Genomic DNA, 18,577 nt, shown 5'->3' on the forward strand with positions numbered 1-18,577 from the left:
GTGTGCCTCTGCCTCCCTAGTCTCACATATCAGAACAATATCATTATATAATAGAACAGGGTACAGGACAGAAGTCAGGAGAGACAGGGTCTAGTGCCATCTCTGCCACTGACTTTGCGACCTTAAGCAAGTTACTTCCCTTCTCTGAACCTCAGTTCCCTCTTTGGTAAAATTAAGGCTTTGGACTGATGATTACTAAGATCCCTTCAACTCTTAAAGGCATATTATTATATGATTCCAGCACTCGGAGTCTGAGAACCTGGGGAAGGGGGCAGAGCTGATTACCAGGGGGCTGACCATTCATTGGCATTAGGACGCATATCATCCCTACTCTGCAAATGAGATGAGAGCTGGAATCATCCCTCAGACAAGGTACAAGAACTTAGTGGGTAAAAGAGGGCAGAGGTGTTTGAAAATGGAAAAGACAAGGAGTACATACCATGTATATAGGATCTTGAGAAAGATGGCATTTGCCATTGAGGTCATGTGGCTACTCAATAAACTGGAATAGGATGCTAGCAAAGGACACTAAGTTCAAAGCAGAATCACACTGAAGAACAGAATTATTCTTAATAACCAGTTAAAAATCTTCTTAGGCAAATGGACCAGGAAAGAACTATTTCAAAGATGAGAGCAGACCAAGGATCTGGTGCTATAGAGATCTCTAAGAAAAGGGCAAAGGAGATGTCTGCAAAGTCAGTTCAAGGTAGCCAAAAGACCAGAGAAGGAATCCAGGGAGTCATTTAGATAATCGCTTTCTTGACCTAGGGTCAGTAGGCCAGTGCAGTAGAAAGGAAGGTCAGGGTAGCTGCATGGAATATAATTTGTTCCAGAGCCAGAGGAGGTAATCTGGGAAGCCACATGCAGGAAATCACTATAGTTTTAGCAGAAGCTGGGGATCCCGCCAGACCTGGAAATAATGCCAACCTCACTCTACTCCAGGCTGAAAGAGTAAATGAGCATCTCTTCCTAGCATCCATTCAATCCCAAAAGGGAGGGACATAAAGATCAAGGAAAATACATAGGTAGAAACAACCCAGTACCCAGTGGACCTGGTAATGAATTTTCCAACCTCAAGTCTCTCCTCACTCCAATCCATCCTCTACCAGCTACCAAAGAGATGTTCCTCAAGCACAGGTCTGACCATGGTGTTCCCTACTTAATATACCACAGTGGCTCCCTAGTACCTCCAGGATCAAATGTAAAAAGAAGAATATCTTCTTTCCTAATTTATGCTTAAAATACAAAAGCACCAAAGTGACTGCAGAGCTTCACTGAACTGCAAGCCTTGGGGCAAGGCTGAAGCAAGACCAGCTGTACAACTAGCCAGATGTTATGCAACTAGCCCAGACACAACTGCAGAGATGAAGCATCCACTCCCAAGGTTCCTTAATGGCTTTTCAAAGTGTGTACTCTGACAGCCACTAAAGTTTCAGACCAATGCTTCTTAACTAAAATGGAACGTCTGCATGAACAGAAGCATGTTTTAAGTAAAAATTCAGAAAGCTATCTCAAGGAAATATTTTTTAAGCTACCATGAACTTAGAGACCATATCATCACTCACACTGGGGCCAGAAGGGAAAAACTGCTTTTAATTTATCTTGAGGACATCCATCTATACACTTAATTTATTTTATCTCTCATACTAATATTGCTAAAACATATATTTCAAATAGTATTTATGTGTGTATATCCATACATATATATCATAACAATAGTTTGGACATTTAAATAATTCTTTGTTCTTCATTAAACTAATGGCATCCTTACTCATAACATAATCCGGAAATGTAATACAGAAATAAAGTATAAATAGAACACATAGATTGTCTAATAATCCTCCTGTGGCAATGGTTTCCTGAAGATACTATTGAGGGGATTTCAAAGATATAGGTTGGTGTCATATGCGGTCCAGTGGAAGGAGTTAATGTATCATGACAACATAGCTTCATCAGCTTGGGAGCTCTCTCCACTTATATAGGATACCACCTATTTATAAATTAATGATAACTGTGATCATTAATGTTTATATAGTACCTTAGATGTGCCAGGCCCTGCGCTAGGCACTTATTACAGATATTATCTCATTTAAGCATTACAATAACCCAGCAAGGTAGATAATATATTTTTAGCCATGCTACGTATTTAAGTATCAAGGAAACTAAGGCAAAGAGAAGTTAAGTGACTTGCCCAAGGTCACACAGCTAGTAAGTATGTGAGGCCAGATTTTAACTCAGATCTTTCTGACTCCAGATCTAATGCACAACTCTGCCCAAGCCTCAGCAAGGTAGCGTGACTTGAATATTAACATCTACCTAGAGGTAAGTCTCCCCGACTCTAAACCAAGTACTCTATCCTCTGCTTCATGCTGGAAATCTTGAGACATGAGCCTTTTTTACTCATTTTGTAATTAGCTGGCTATACTACCCTAAGCAACTCACATGACTTCTATGAGTCTTGGTTTCTTTATGAGTAAAATGGGAATAATACTACCTGTTCTGCACAATTTACCAGACTGTTACAAGGATCACTTTGTGAAGGTCTTTTAAAAAAACAAATAAACCTGATATAAAGTAGTGGCATTCTAATGGAATTGGATAACAATAGCTGAAAGACAGAAATATTAAGTCCTTTACTAAGGCACTTTCCCATACGTTCTTCTTTTCCCTAGAATAATGTTGTATCCCATTTGAATCCAGAGCTAAAAGCTTTTACAAGCAATGAAAAATTCCTGAGGTTTCTATTATTTTCCTAAACTAAATCTTTGCCAGGAGTTGGAAGAATAGTTCTTATAATTTTTTTTCTACTTTATAAGGAGTCCTAAAGAATAAAAAACGGGGGGGGTAGCTAGGTGGCACAGTGAGTAGAGCACCAGCCCAGAAGTCAGGAGGACCTGAATTCAAATCCTGCCTGAGACACGTGACACATTCACTGGCTGTGTGACCTTGGGCAAGTCACTTGACTCCAATTGCCCTGCCTTGCCCCCTCCAAAAAGAAAAAAAAAGAATAAAAAAGAAAAAAATTCCATCAGGAATCAGTGTGATGTTACAGAAAGAGCATTGGATATGGAGTCAGGCAACCTGGGTATGCATCCTGGCTCTGTTTCTTACTAGCTGTGTGAACTTGAGCAAATCACTTTGCTTTTATAAGCCTCAGTTTCCTTATCTTTATAATGGGTTTCATAGTATCCAGAGGTAGAAAGGATCTTAGAAACCATCTGTTCCAAACCCCTCAGTTTACAGATAAGGAAACTGAGGCCCAGAAAGATGAATTAACTTGTCCAAGTTCCCCAAGATAAGAAGGGTAAAACAAGATTGGAACCCTGGTCCTCTGATCAGTGATGTTTATCCATGCTTGTCTCTTTACTTGAGGCCTCTTTACTGAGGCCCCTGAGAATCTATAGATCTATAGGGGTCCCAAGGCACAGTCCCTTTCAGTACTTCTACATTTTTTTTTTTACTTAATCAGCAACATTTTAAAAATCATGTTAAATAATGGCCTCTTCCTTCAGTTCTAGGTAAAATCAGGAGTGCAGTTGGAAGTGCTCAGCTCCTCATGTCTCAGAAGTTCCAGCAATTTTATTGGCTTTGTCAGCAAAATTTGGTAAGTCAATATTTAGGTAACATTGATTGGCCACAGAAAACTTAAGCTGGGCATTTATGCTTTATTTTCATTCTTACTTTGTATTCCTTCTTTTAGAATCTTTCCCCCCATTACCATTTCAATATCCACTACACCATACTCCCCCTCTTCTATCCAAAACTTCTACACAATATTATAGATAAATGTATTTATGATTACATATAAAAGTATTTTATATAATCATGTATAATTTTATATAAATGTATTTTCTCAATTCTGTTATTTGATATATTTATTTATAAATATGTGTCAGTTGATATTAATGATACCTCACAGTTGCCTAAATGCTATGTCTAAATTATTATAGCTTTGGTTTAATGCCTCTACATACATTAGAATATCCTTTTAACTATAAAAAATATGTTATAGAAAAAAACAAAGATACTCCCCTCTAGTAGTTCAAAAACAAAGCCTAGAAGATATTTAATAATATTTACTAAAATTAATAAATAATTAAGAAGATAGATATTTAATATGGAGCCTATTAAAATTACAGTTCTCCATTGCCATGAGTCCCTAAGCATTTGAATCAGAAATTGCATATCAGAACGCTTTTGAAACCTTTCACAAATGTTGGACTACATATCATTGTTAGTATTAATTTTTTTTCTACTGAGAGTTCTAAAATATTTGATTATTTACTCTGCTTCTGGCTTCTTTCCATGCTTACCACAGAAATTCCTGAAACATTATTTTTTCTTGGGGGGCAGGGGGTGGAGTTTGGGAGAGGTAGGCATAAATACCATATCTGCCCAAGGAAGGGATTAAAAATGTTGAAAATATACACATATATTAATATTTACAAAGTCAAGTAGACAGAGGTGAGAAAATTCCATCAATAACTGCTGGCAATTGTACTTAAGCTTAGGCCTTTAAGAAGGAGAAAGGATTCCATATACCTTCTCAGGAGACCATCCAGAAATTTGTCCCTACAGGCTATGAACCAACCACAGTGATTTGCTGTGTTATTACATCTGATACTGAAAAGAATCCCCCAGAAGGTGATAACTTAACACACCTCTGACCCCATGAACAACTTACTTAAGGCAATAACACGTATCTCTATCTAATTTGCAAGCCAAGATGTAAAATTTTAGAAAGAATGCCGTTTAGCCAGGATAATAATATTGGTACTTTGTAAGAAGGGAATGAAATGACTTGGGATAAGCATTCTTCTACTTAAAATAGTATTTCTTAAAGTGCTGGCATGATACACTATATAAAAAGGACCCTGTCCTCTGGGAACTTCAGTCAGGTGGTGATGGCTCAGATACACAGGACATGTGAACACTAAAATAAGATTTTAAAAAATGTCAGACCCCAGATGTCATCCTTATCCAAATGATTAACCTCCTGAGAGCAACTTGTTCAGAAAATGAATCATTATATCACCAAGTAATTCTGGAAGGAAAAAATATGACCATATTCCTTTTACATACTTCATATTTACCACTGAGGTACTGTTTTAATTAGGGCAGCTAGGTAGCACAGTGGATAGAATACTGGGCTTGGGATCAGGAAGACTCATCTTTCTGAGTTAAAATCTAGCCTCAGACCCTACTAGCTGTACGATTCTGGGCAAGTCACTTAACTCAATTTGCCTCAACTTCCCCATATATAAAATGAGGTAGAGAAGGAAATGGCAAACCACTCTAGGATCTTTGCCAGAAAAAAACCCAAAAAAACAAATGGGGTCACAAAGAGTCAGACACAATGGAACAACAATAAGTTTTTTAATTACATGTTCCAAGTCTAGGCTTGGAAAAAATAAATTTACTCTGTGTGGCCCTAGAGGGTAGAACTAAGATAGTGGTGGGAATCATAGGGAAACATATTTTGGATCCATGACAGAAATGGATTGGTTGCCTTGATTTGGGTTCAAGTCCTAACTTGGCTATTCACAATCTCTATTACTATATGCAAATCATTTAACCTGTCTTGGTTTCAATTTTCTTATCTGTAAAATGAGAGGAGTGAACTAGACTAAGTTCCCTTTCAGCTAAGTGGATAAGTGGATAGAGTGCTGGGCCTGGAGTTGGGAAGACCTGAGTTCAAATCCAACGTCAAACACTTAACTAGCTGTGTGACCCGGGGCAAGCCACTTAATCCCCTGAAGAAGAAAATGGAAAACCACTCCAACCTCACAAACAGCATGGTCTACGGGGTCAGGAAAAGTCAGACACAACTAAACAATTAAACAACAACAAACTGTCTCTTTCTGGTCTAGATCTATGTATTCATGATAGATAGAGAATTACCCCATTGGTAGAAGTCTTCCAGCAAAGGCTACATGATAACCTGTTAAGGATATTCTCAAGGCATTCCTGAATCCAATAGAGGCTGAACTAAATGAAGTCTCCGAGGTTCTATGGATAAAAGAATCCTGAAGGCTAGAGAAGAGACTTTGTCAACTCTATTCAGTATTCTAGTTCAGACCATACTAAAATCAATCAAGTGAGATAAAACTTGAGCTTAGTTCTAAATGCAGCCTAGTACCAGTGCTGTATTCAGAGTAGGTGCTTTATAAATGTTTGTTGGATTGAACTGAATTCCAGATCCCGTCTTAGAAACACATTCCCAAATTTCAGTTTCCTTAGTTCAGATATTTTTTCCTCATGGTTACCCTGAGCCCTTTGTGTTATGGCTAGTGCCTCTGTGGATGGAGTAACTGGACTTGGAGACTGGAAGGTCTAAGTTCAAATGGTGCCTCTGGCACTTACCAGCTGAGGGACCCTTGGCAAAACCAACCCTAATCCTAACCTCCGTGAGCTTCAGTTTCCTTATATTTAAAATGGGGATAATAATGACACCTACTTCACCTATATAAAGAGAGAGAAGGCGCTTTGCAAGCCTTCTAGTATTACATAAATGTTAGCTATTAATATAGCTGAAACATACCTTATTTCTTGATCTTTCTCAGTGCATGGTTCTAATTACCAGTGTTTGAAGTTTGGTTTTGTGTTTTGTTTTCTTTTGTTCATTATAAGCAGAGACGGATTCCAAGCTAGATACAAGGAAGGAAAAAAGCTTAGGAATAAATTCTGATAAGGTTTATAAAATTCAGATGTCTCAGTAAAGTTCAAGTTGGAATTACCCTTCTAACACTCTACAATGCCAGGACCTGTTTAGCAAAATTTAGTAGAAAAAGGTTGCCCTCTAGTGGCTAAAGTAAATAGAACAAGCTTTCCACTATCTAGAAAGTGTGAGGAAATTATTTTCAGACATGAAATAGGAGTAATTGTCCTGAAAGTTATAGTCACACACACACACACACACACACACACATACAATGGGTCTTATCCTATGAGCTTCATAGTTGACAGAACTTATAATTCAGCTGTATATGATGCAATTATGTTATAAACTCCATGAAGAATCTTTTTTTTAATCTTCTTCCCTTTTTCCTAGCAATGCTAACACAACCACAATAAATTGTTTGGAATTGATTTGAATCATGCACACTAAGAAGTTCCATATGAACAGCAAACTCATATTTTACTTTATTTAAAGCAGTATACTTAGGTAACCAACTGAGTCATATGTATTTGTAAAAAGACCACCATGGGCATAATTGCAGTTTGTGCACTATATGGTATAAATGATAAAGAAGTAAAGGAAACTAACTCTATAAGACCCTTCAAATTAACTCATCTATATTTTGGTACTCGGTGATATTACTACAAAGGTTGAAATAGAGGAGTGAAACAAGAAAATTGCAGGAAAATACAAATCAGGAATAAGGAACAAGAGAGGGCAAGGACTTGTCCAGTAAATTACACAGATGCCTCATATTTATTCATCAGAAATACTTCTAAAATGAATGAAAGGTACTGGATATGGTAAGACACTAAATCACACTTTAAAAATGAAATTTATTATATATCAACAGATATGAAATGGCTTGTTACTTATGTAGGAGTCAGAAGTCCATGACCACTAACCTTTTAGAGAAAATATTAAAATTAGTACAAAGCTAGAAGAATAAAAATGAGAGAAGGCTATGATATACAACTAAAACAACCCCATCTAGACCTGTCTAAACCACTCATTTTCTATGGAAAAAATGGGATACGGACAAAAGATAGAACACAGATATACACTACAAAAATTTCATGTCAAGGTCTAATGAATGTTAATGGATTGCCATAGCAAGAAGATGTAGCAAAAAAAGTATCTTAGTAAGCAAACACTTGAATTACCTGCCAAGCAGGGAGATATGGTAGCCAAAAGCATCAACAGCTTAAAATATAAACTTAAATATAGAATTTTATGAAGAAAGATGATGGAATATTATGAGCCAGATTGCTTCATAAAAGTGAAAAGCAATGGATGGTAAATTCAGATTCAAGAAAGTTTATTGAGGTGTCTTAGCTAAGTAAAGTCATCCTGAGAACATTTAAGGATGAAAATAGAAGACAGACAACAAAAGACAAGAAAAGATCAAATACTTTTATAATAAAATGTTTTTGTCATCAAGGAACCCCTGAATGTGGACTCTAACCTCACAGTCCTAGATGTGCTTATAGAAAAGGCAGAAATGACACCAAAGAGAACAAAAAAAAAGGAAAAGTAGTTGGATTAAACTAAGGATAGGAGATATATCATGGGAGTGACAAAATTGTGATGAATCAATTCACAGTATCTACAGAAGGACAAGATACCAAAAGTATTGATAAGAATCTCCAACCTCATTTATACCCATTCTGCCCCCTCCCAAAAAAAAGAAGACATTAGTGATCAACCTATATACCTATTTTCCCTTCTATACAAAGTTTTCTTTTTATGATAATAATCTACATAGGCATTAAACATATTCTAAATGAGCTTACTAATAGGAATGGCCAGAATTTCTGATATTCCATAGTAGAATATATCATCACCATGACAATTAGCTAAAAATGTAGAAAATAAAATCCCGCTGTCCTTATGGTTTGTTGACTATTTTTTAAAAAATTCTTTGGTAGAGCAAAATGTCTCCTTAAAGGATTTCTTTCAACAAAACATCTACTGTACAAACAGCAAAATTATTCAAGATTTGATAAAAGCTACAAGAAATGAGAGAATTTTGTTCAACCTTCTGATCATTAATATCCAATGAGGCATAAAAAGGGAGACATAGATGCTTACCAAACATGTTCACCACTATTATGGAGGAGAACCAGACCAGGATTCAAGTTATAGAGGGATTCCCTATAGATAATTAAGTCATCCAGAGACTAGTGTTCATGCATGATGTCTTGCTGGTTGTATTCAACCCCAGATCACTGTAGAGCCTCATGGATGAGGAACTCTCCCCCTTCTATGTAGTCTTCTCCCATTCAAATGTAAACTCTGTGAAGACAGGGACTATCTTGTGGCCTTGTGTTTTTGTTCCCATTGCTCAGCAAAGTCCCTGGCATATATAGTAAACGTTTTATAAATGACAGTTTATCCATTCATTCATTGAACCATTGAATTCTGTAATTGAAAGAGATTTGGAGAGCTAGTTCAATAGTCTCATTATACAGATAAAGCTCAGAAACTTTAAGTGAAGGGTAGAGTCAGGGGGAGTCAGTCTGAGTTCAACTCTTGCCTCAGATACTTACTAGCTGTGTGACCCTGGGCAAGGCATTTAAACCTCTGTCTGCCTCAGTCCTTGTGCGTATGGGATCAGAATAGCACCTACCTCACAGGGTGGCTAAGGGTATGATATTTATAAAATGCTTAGCATAGTTCCTGGTGATATAGTTGGCAATAAATGCTTGATTTTCTCCTCACCCACCCCACCAAAAAAGGACATACCTAACAGCATTCTCATGGTTTCTAAGAAAAGCATTTAAATCAAAATTGTTTATAAAATGGCACATTTTTTTTTTCATTTTTAGAACAACTTACTAGTACCAGCTACAAAATCTGTTAGGATAATTGTTGTCATTTAGTCATTTTTAGTCATGTTCAACTCTTTGTGACCCCTTTTTGGGGCTTTTCTTGGCAAAGATACTGGAGTGGCTTGTCATTCCTTCTCTAACTCATTTTACAGATGAGGAAACTGAGATAAACAGGGTTAAGTGACTTGTCCAGGGTCACACAGCTAATGAGGCTGTATTTGAACTCAGGAAGACGAGTCTTCCTGACTGCATTCCCAACACTCTATCCACTGAGACACCTGGCTGCCCATTAGGATAATAATAATAAATACTAATAACATAAATAACATTTATTTGGCATTTTAAAGTTGGCAAAGTACTATATATGTTTTATTATTTGATCCTTACAACAATACTGTATTATTATCCTGATTTTACAGATGAAGAAACTTGAGGCTCAGAGAGGTTAAGTGACTTGCCCAGAGTCACTGGAAGATACCTTATAGATTCACAATAGACACTTAATGAATCATTATATATCTCAACTACTGGATTTTTTACTTAAAACATAAAAATTGAACTTAACAAGGATACCTTGGAAAGAATCAAACTTCCCATCTGTATCCTGAACCCAGCAGGCAAAGAAGAATTTTTCAGTTTGAGTTTATTGATGTTTTCTCTTCTGTTTATGTTAGGATCCCAGTGCTATGCCAAGGCCTACTTCCCAAGACCTGGCAGGATTTTGGGACTTATTGCAGCTCTCGATTGAAGATGTCAGCATGAAGTTTGATGAACTTCACCAACTGAAGCTCAATGAATGGAAGCTAATAGAATCCCCTGAAAGAAAGGTAATTACCCCCAACTCTGTATGGTTTCCATGTAAACCCTTGTTCAACAACCTCCTAGTGTTTAATCCAATTGCAGAAATGATCCATTTGAAATTCCACATTACGAAGTCTTTCCCAGCCTTTCATTAGCAATCCAGCACAAACTTTTCTTTTGTGATAGAAGTAGAAGTAGGAATTGAAGTCATCCCTCAATTAGTGGCTTATAAGACATGGGTGCTCTGTGGTCATACATGCACAACTGCAAATAAACATCATGGAAAGGAATTAGTCCTTGAAAATAAGCAAAAGTGTTCATTTCTTTAGGTAAAAATTGACTCCATCCAATGAAAGAATTGCATCAAAAGTTTTCTTTTTGACACATTAAGGCGATTTTTCCAGTGAAACATTTTATGATTGGACCTTGACCTTAGCCTCCTAATTGGCCTCCTTGGTTCTGTTTTTGTTTTCTTTCTAATCCATCCTCCCTACCCAAAACCCCAAAACACAGATCTGACAATATCATTCTCCTACTTAAAAATCTTCCTTGGTTCTCTCTTACCTCTAGGATAAAATAGAAAATCCTCATCCTGGCACTTAAGGCTCTCTACAGTCTGGCTCCTACTCCCTTTCTAGTCTTGTTTCATGCTAATCCCCTTCAAGCACTCTCTGTTTCTGCCTAACCATCCCACTTGCTGTTCCCCATATACCTTGTTCCATCTCGTATCTCCCTGCCATCTCCTAAATCTGCACTCTAAGTCTGCATCTCCTAAATCTTCCTCCTCTCCACTTCTAAGGTTCCCTGCTTTCTGCCAAGTATTGCTCAGGTTCCACCTCCTCCAAGGGCTCTTCCTGATTACCCCAGTTGTAGTGCTCCCTACTTTTTAAAACTGCTTTCTTAGTTGATTTATCTGTGTACATGTTACAGTCTCCCCCCCACAGCCCCACCCAGTAGAATGTAAGCTCCTTGAGGTATGGACTGTTTTTATTGTGTCTTTGCACCCCCAGTACCTAGCACAATGCCTTATACATGGTAGGTACATAATAAATGATGATTGCGTTTGATTGATTAGTTGTTGAAAATCCACATCCAGTTCAGATTGGCACTGCTCTTTGTCTCAAACATTCTGTTTCATTCTAAAGTAGGGTGGGTAGACATGGAGGTAAAAGGTAGGGCAGTACATGCAACCTGTTTCGCCATGTAACAGGCAATAGAATATTGCATTTTATAATGGTGAATTCAATTAGAATTTACCCATGTGATTTAATTTCTTCCTTTAAGGTATTATTTACTATAGAGTTTATATCTTGATCTGAATTAGAAATAACTTCAATAATTTTCTAAAACATTTCAGAGAAAATCTGTGTAATTATAGTCTGATTTTCCAGGAAATCCTTATATGCTAAGATAAAATTATTTAAGAGAAACAGAAGGCCATAATTTCAGTAGATGATGATTCACATATTTCAATGCTTCCTTCATGAGATATTCACTCTGCTAACACAGTTTGTGACCCTTCTACGACCGAAGAGGTAATTTTCATGAGTTGCTGTGCCAAAAACCAACAACAACAAACTTAGTGGCCAACCTTTGGTGATGAGTCTTTCCAAACTTAGCAAGGCTGGCCCCAGATGATCATCTTTTCTCAGGAAGAAACTAGAGTGTTTCTACTTAGTGGACCTAGTAGAGCTTATATGTTACTGGCTTAGCCACAAGGAGACATTAGAGGACTACTTTAAAGGAGAATGATGACTATAATTCCAAGAAGAAATAGAGTCATAAACAGAAAAATTGTGGGAAGTATAGTGCCCAGTAAGACAATTGTGAATCCTGCCTCTGAGCTAGAATCCTGCCTCAGACACTAGCTTTGCCTCAATTTCCTCCCCTGTAAAATGGGGGTGAAAATAGTACCTATCTCCCTGGTTTATTGTGAGAATCAGATAAGAATATATGCTGTGTAAACCTTAAAGCTATATATGTGTGTGTGTGTGTGTGTGTGTGTGTATACACACATATATGTATATGTTAACTCTCGTTACTTACACATGGCTGGAAAATGAATAAGTACCAATGAGATGCTTAAGATGAAGACCAGATACAAAACATAATCATAATGACCGTCAAGATTATTCATTACATATGTGAGTATGATCATATGCTAGGTGATACACTAAGCAAATTAACAAACATATTACCCATCCTTTAGGATTGTACTTTTTACCCAAAGGCAGTATATATGATGGGAAGAACATTGGCTTTGGACTTTTGAACTTTCCAGTTCAAATTTCTTACCTTGGCATTTAAAAACTTAGGTGATATCACTTCACTTAACTTCCCTGGGTCTTAGCTTCCTCAATTTTAAAATGAGGGGGCTAGCTTTAGTGGTCCCTTACATATGTGGGTCTACTATCTAAGACATAACAAAGGTGGATAGAGACAGTACATAATAATGGATATAGGGATAGCCTTGGAATTAGGGATAGCCTTAGCTTCAAATTCTGTCCCCGACAAATATCAGGTATATGACTTTGGGAAAGCCACTTAACCTTTCAGCTGCCCAAGCAATTCTCTAAAACTCTAAGTCAAAGATGAATTGCCAATTTTAATCTGTGAAAGATCAATAGAAGTTTTCTATACCAAGAATTTCCCAAACCAATGAAATCATCGGTCTAGGGCAAAATAGATGAACATATGGGAGTATATATAGGATATCTCAGAAGGCTTAGTTAAGTTTTAAGGTATTGAAACTGAGGTATTAAAACCATAGCAAAGTGTATGTAAGGCATTAAACCTGCATAAAGACTTTTGAGACACTCTGCATATGTACATTTTTTAAAGTTCACTATAATACACAGTTTGTACAGCTAGCTTAGAAATGAGGTTTTTATAATGGTGGATAAAGTGCTGGGCCTGGAGTCAGGAAGACTCCTCTTCCTGAGTTCAAATCTGACCTCAGACACTAGCTGTGTGACCCTGGGCAAGTCACTTAACTCTGCCTCAGTTTCCTCATCTATAAAATGAGCTGAAGAAGGAAAGGGCAAACCACTCCAGTATCTCTGCCAAGAAAACCCCAAATAGGGTCACTAAGAGTCAGACACAACTAAAATGACTCAACAACAACAATCATTAATCAACACCTTGAATTAGAAAAGAAGCTGGCAATGAAAGACAATTAACAGTTAAAAGAGTAACTAATTTAAAAGTAAACGCAGACTTTTTTTAACTGGTGAAAATGTTTCTAATTTTCACCTTTCTTGGATAATGAAAGCCAAGTTTCTAAAAGTCCTCTGCTTAATGATGCATGTTAAGATTCCCCTTGAAATGAAAACAGATAAACCAACTTGTTCATTCTGAGAGATGTACATTTTGGGATAGTGATTTTGAAGGTTCCCTGCTCTGAAGAGTAACTTCCCAGAACTAAAATCTGAAGCCTGAAGTTGCATGGGTGTAGAAGGCAACTCCAGGTCAGACTCTATCACTACTATACCTGAAAATAGCCTACTTCATTCCCGTGTAGAATGCAATTTCCATGGGGGTAGAGATTGGTTTGTTTTATCTTTGTGTCCTAGCCCAGTGCTTGGATTAGTGCCTGACCCATAAGTGGTACTTAAAATACATTTGTTGAATTAAGTGAAATGTCTAGTTTAAAAATTAGTATCACCCACATTTTAGTGGCTAAGCACAGAAGAATAAGAAGATAGACTAATATAATTTTGTGTTCAAGACAGGAATTGAACTTGAGAAATCCAAAAAGATGAAGATATTATAAGGAAATGATGCTATTCCATAGCTTTTCTTATTATGTTTGAACCTCCTGTCAATACCATGAGCAAATGGCAGGGATGTCCTAACAACTGCTGACCCCTACAGCATCGGATGAAATCTAACAGGATACCTTTGAGTGATGGCCTAGCAAGTATCTGGCACATAGCAGTCACTTAATAAATATTAACTAATTGGTTAATGGTATATATTAATCTAAATGACAGTATTTATCAATCTATCATCAGATTAATTTTGAAATCATAGTATCTATTAATATAATAATAAATTAATAGCTCCTGATATTTTGATACCTTAGAAGAATCTCTGGTATGAGCAGCTACCAAGGAAGATTCAAATCACTTCTGTCCCAAGGGCTTGATGGCCTGAAAAAGTCCCTCCAGCAAAAAAAATTATGGTCCTGTGATCCTAGGACATATCAGATTCCATTTCTCAAATCCTTAGTGATCCCTCTGTGGTTGGTTTAAAAAAAAGTCAGATTCACTTCCTAAAAGGAAGTTTATGGATACAGGTTACAAAATGTGACAAATGTTTTTTGAACCTAGCCAATATGAGAATTTGTTTTACTTAATTTTGCATATTTATTACAAGATTTCTGTTTTTCTTATTCTTTTTTTTCAGAAGGAAAGAGAAAATAGAATTTTTTGTTCATTTAAAAAAATTTTTAAATTAACACCAGAGTATATGTTGGAAAGGAATTATCTGTGTAACAAATCTTAGCAAAACTCTGGTTCCAAGAAGGATTTTTGAAAAGAATTGAATGTTAAGCTGCGTATAGTATTCTCCCTCTCACTAATTCAATTTTGACTTTTTCATCAATGTTTTAGGAAGAAAGAAAGGTTCCCCCTCCAGTACCAAAGAAGCCTCCAAAAGGGAAATTTCCTATCACAAGAGAAAAGTCTCTAGACCTGCCTGACAGACAACGCCAAGAAGCCAGAAGACGGCTCATGGCCGCCAAGAGAGCAGCCTCCTTTAGGCAGAATTCGGCCACTGAACGAGCAGACAGCATTGAGATCTACATCCCTGAGGCCCAAACCAGGCTTTAAAGACAGAATGCTGCAACATTTCCTTTTTTTTAAACAAACAAAAAAAGCTTGTACAGTTTGTCACTTAACCTGGTAATTTCTGTCTCATTTTTTCCACTGAATATGCCCTTGCTGTTGTGTTCTTTGTGCCATAAGCACAGTGGAATGTTTTGATTTTTTCAAAGTTTGCCGAGCTCATTGCAAGAATGACTTCTTTTTGTATTTATTGTCTGACTTACAATCAGCTACAATGGATAGGGCTTGGTGAGACCTGACTTATCCAATATGTTCTCAGAGGACAACAAGAAACACCTCTTGAGATGGAACCCAGCTTACCTTTTTTTGTTATTTATATTTTTATAAATTGTGTGACAATTAGGGATAAGAATAACAAATTATAAAATGGGTGCATCTCACCATTCACTAGAGGCATTAGCTAACCAAGTAGAAGGTGCTACAATGGCAAGTGCATGACAGAAAGACCCCATGTCTCTCACCTCCAGTTTTCTTTTCTTCGAATCCAACTAAACGATTTGCCCATGTGCGCTGCCATTCTCTTCATCTCTGTTACTACGGGAAAACATTATTAAGCCTTTCATGTCATGTTAAGTTTTTGGCAATGAAAAGGGATCTATCTAGTCATTACTCCTTACACATAGACAGGTAGCTTTCCAAAAGCCCAGGAGCCTACTCTTCTGAATCCATTAAAAATATCTGGTAAGATTTTTTTTCCAGGAACCAAACCACCATTTTCCCAAAGCTAAGCTTAATTAAAATGCAAGAAGACTGACAAACAATGGGTGAAAAGAAAGTGGTAGCCTTAAAGCATCTCTTCCATAGCAAAGTATAAGAGCAAAGTTATACTTATTCCTAGGAAATAGTTATTGTCATTTCAGTTCTTTCCATGGATTTGTTTTTATTCATATTTTACCTTTAATTTCACCAATTATATTACATGCGATAGGTCATATTCTCAAACTGCTGTATCAGTTAAATTTCCAGGGTATCCTTGAAAAAAAAGGTTTGCTTGTTTAAAATGCCAGTTGTGATGTTGTAACCAGTTTAAGAAGTTTGAATGTGAGTGGTAAGTATATCTCAGTTTAAATGGTAAAGGTGAAATGTAGCTTATATTTTATTTTTTTTTCAGAACTCTTTTTCCTATGCAGTATCAGCTAAGGCAAGTACCTTGCTTATAAAGATATAGAGAAATTGATTCAAGAATTAAGGGATTTCCAGCTCTGGAATTTAAGAAGCATTAGCGTGTTTTCATGACACTGACTAACATGAGCAAAAACAGGAGACAGTTTAGTCGAGTAGCTTTCAATCCTGAATTAAGTTTAGATACAGTATTCCTTAGTCAAGCTTCCCAATGGAAATGAGGATTCTTACTTATAGACTTCTCTCTCCAAAGGAAGACCCAATAAAATATATCTAATGGAGCCCAATCTCCGCATGAATTAAGTTGAAATACAGGAGTATTTATTCTAGCTTCCCACTGAAAAGAGAGTATCCTAATTCATAAACCCTCTCCAAAGGAAGGCCCAATAAGGTGGATCTAATAGATCTCAGTTTTCTCTGACTTTGGATGACTACTCCATGTTAAAGCAGGATGGCAACATACAAAAGTTATTTTGGACAACCATGTTTCTGTTTACCTGCTTTAATAAATACCATGTACTTAGCCATACGCAGAACAGCTTCTCAATTATACTCTAGCACTTTGTTATTGTGGGTTTTTTTTCCACCTTGATTAGCACTTTAAATAAGTACTCAGCTCACTCTGCAGCCTGCCACATTATTACAAGCATTAAGTAGCAAAGGTTGCATAGCTTACAAAAATTTGGACATTGGTTAACAATGAAGTTTTCCTTTGTTCTTTCAGGCTTTTTTTCTTTTTGTTCCAAATATGTTCCACCTAGCATGAGGTCCATTTGGAGCACAGTTGATATTAAAGCATGTTTAGCTTCAAAGTTTGAATTTTTAAAGCTGAGTAGTTAAAGATTTCCTGTAAGGCCAAAACTCTGTAAATTGAGCCTCATACCTGGTATATATTTTACCAAACAGCCTTAAACAATATTTGGAAGCAAAAACCAAGACGAATGTATATCCTTTAAAATAATGCAAAAAAAATCCCTTACATATTCTTCTATAAATGAATATTCTATCCCCAGAGTGTTCAAAGCATTTTCTATATAAAGAAAGAGCTGAATCCTGGGTAGTGTACAATACTGATGCTGCTTCCTATACTTATTGTACTATATTAAATACAAATGTATTTGCAAGTATTGGCATTTTAGTCTTTTAAAATGGTATTATTTAAAGTTGAGCTGCTATTTAGAAATAATCCACAGAGAAGCAAAGCCAGTGTATTTCCTAGGTAGGGGAAAAGTAAAACAGACCTGCACGCACACATACAGATCTATGTATAACTACTGGCAGCTGATATATTTTACCTAATTTCCTTGAACACATACAAAATATATAAAGGGAAAATATAAGGATTAGGTCATAACCATTAAACTTAGATCCCAGAAGAAAGTACAATCCTGACTTGAATGAAGTTATTCATCAAATTTGGACTCTTTTTTGGTATTCAGTGTCTTCATTCTTTGATTTCTACCATACCTCTCCCCTTCCCCCCAAAAAAGATGGTATATAATATAAATAGATTATATATATATATATATTTATGGTTAAACCATCCTGTGGATGAACAAATAAAACCCCGCTAAATTTTACAATGGTTGTTGACTGATATGTTAAGTATGCCTCTTTGGAGATGTATAATTCCCTCTTTAGTCCACCTATGTTCCAAAGAAGATTATTTGAAAGCAGATGCCTGCTGTGAGATGATAAAATTTTACCTGTTCATGATCCACATCCAAGTGCAATATACTCAACTTGTCATACAGGTGATATTCTATCAACAAAAGCAGAAAAGAAGCCATGTTCATTTATGTGTTGTCCGTTTCACCAATTAAAGAGAAATAAAGCAATCTTTATAATACTTGTGTTATAAGTCAATCAAACCAACTTGTTTCAATCACTTCTAGCAAATAAGAACCACAACTGCCACAATAAGTCCATCACATAGTCTAATACACCTCATCTAGACTGTACTTTTAATTTTAAAAAATAGTAACAACTGGAATTGAGTATCTAAAGCATGGTTAAATTAATGGTATAAAATGTTCTATGAACATGATAGTGAAAGAGAATTCAATGCTCTCCATACCTCTATAGACTTACATATATATGTGCATATACATATCATAAAGATATCATTGTTCATTGAAAAACTAATATAACTTTGGGAATCACATTGCTAAAAAACAAAAAACCAGTTGGTCTGCTGTAAAACTTCATATATAAAAATTAAACAATGCAGAAGGTCTTAGTTAATTGTAAAAACCAACACAAAAGATAAACAGAAATCAAAACTTGACATTTAACCC

General features: G+C 36.3%; 1 protein-coding gene across 1 annotated transcript in view; it reads left to right on the top strand.

The window, feature by feature from the left end:
- DLGAP2 (DLG associated protein 2) overlaps positions 1-17,008 on the top strand; it is a 201,989-nt gene extending 184,981 nt beyond the window's left edge. Inside the window, exons 8-10 of the mRNA XM_036751925.1 lie at positions 3,513-3,604; positions 10,185-10,337; positions 14,925-17,008. Of these exons, the coding sequence (XP_036607820.1) occupies positions 3,513-3,604; positions 10,185-10,337; positions 14,925-15,143 (464 nt within the window). The 3' untranslated portion in view covers positions 15,144-17,008. The remainder of the gene's footprint in view (positions 1-3,512; positions 3,605-10,184; positions 10,338-14,924) is intronic.
- Positions 17,009-18,577: the final 1,569 nt, after the last annotated feature.

The sequence above is a fragment of the Trichosurus vulpecula genome, chromosome 3, assembly GCF_011100635.1.
Source record: "Trichosurus vulpecula isolate mTriVul1 chromosome 3, mTriVul1.pri, whole genome shotgun sequence".
In the NCBI taxonomy this organism is placed as follows: Eukaryota; Metazoa; Chordata; class Mammalia; order Diprotodontia; family Phalangeridae; genus Trichosurus; species Trichosurus vulpecula.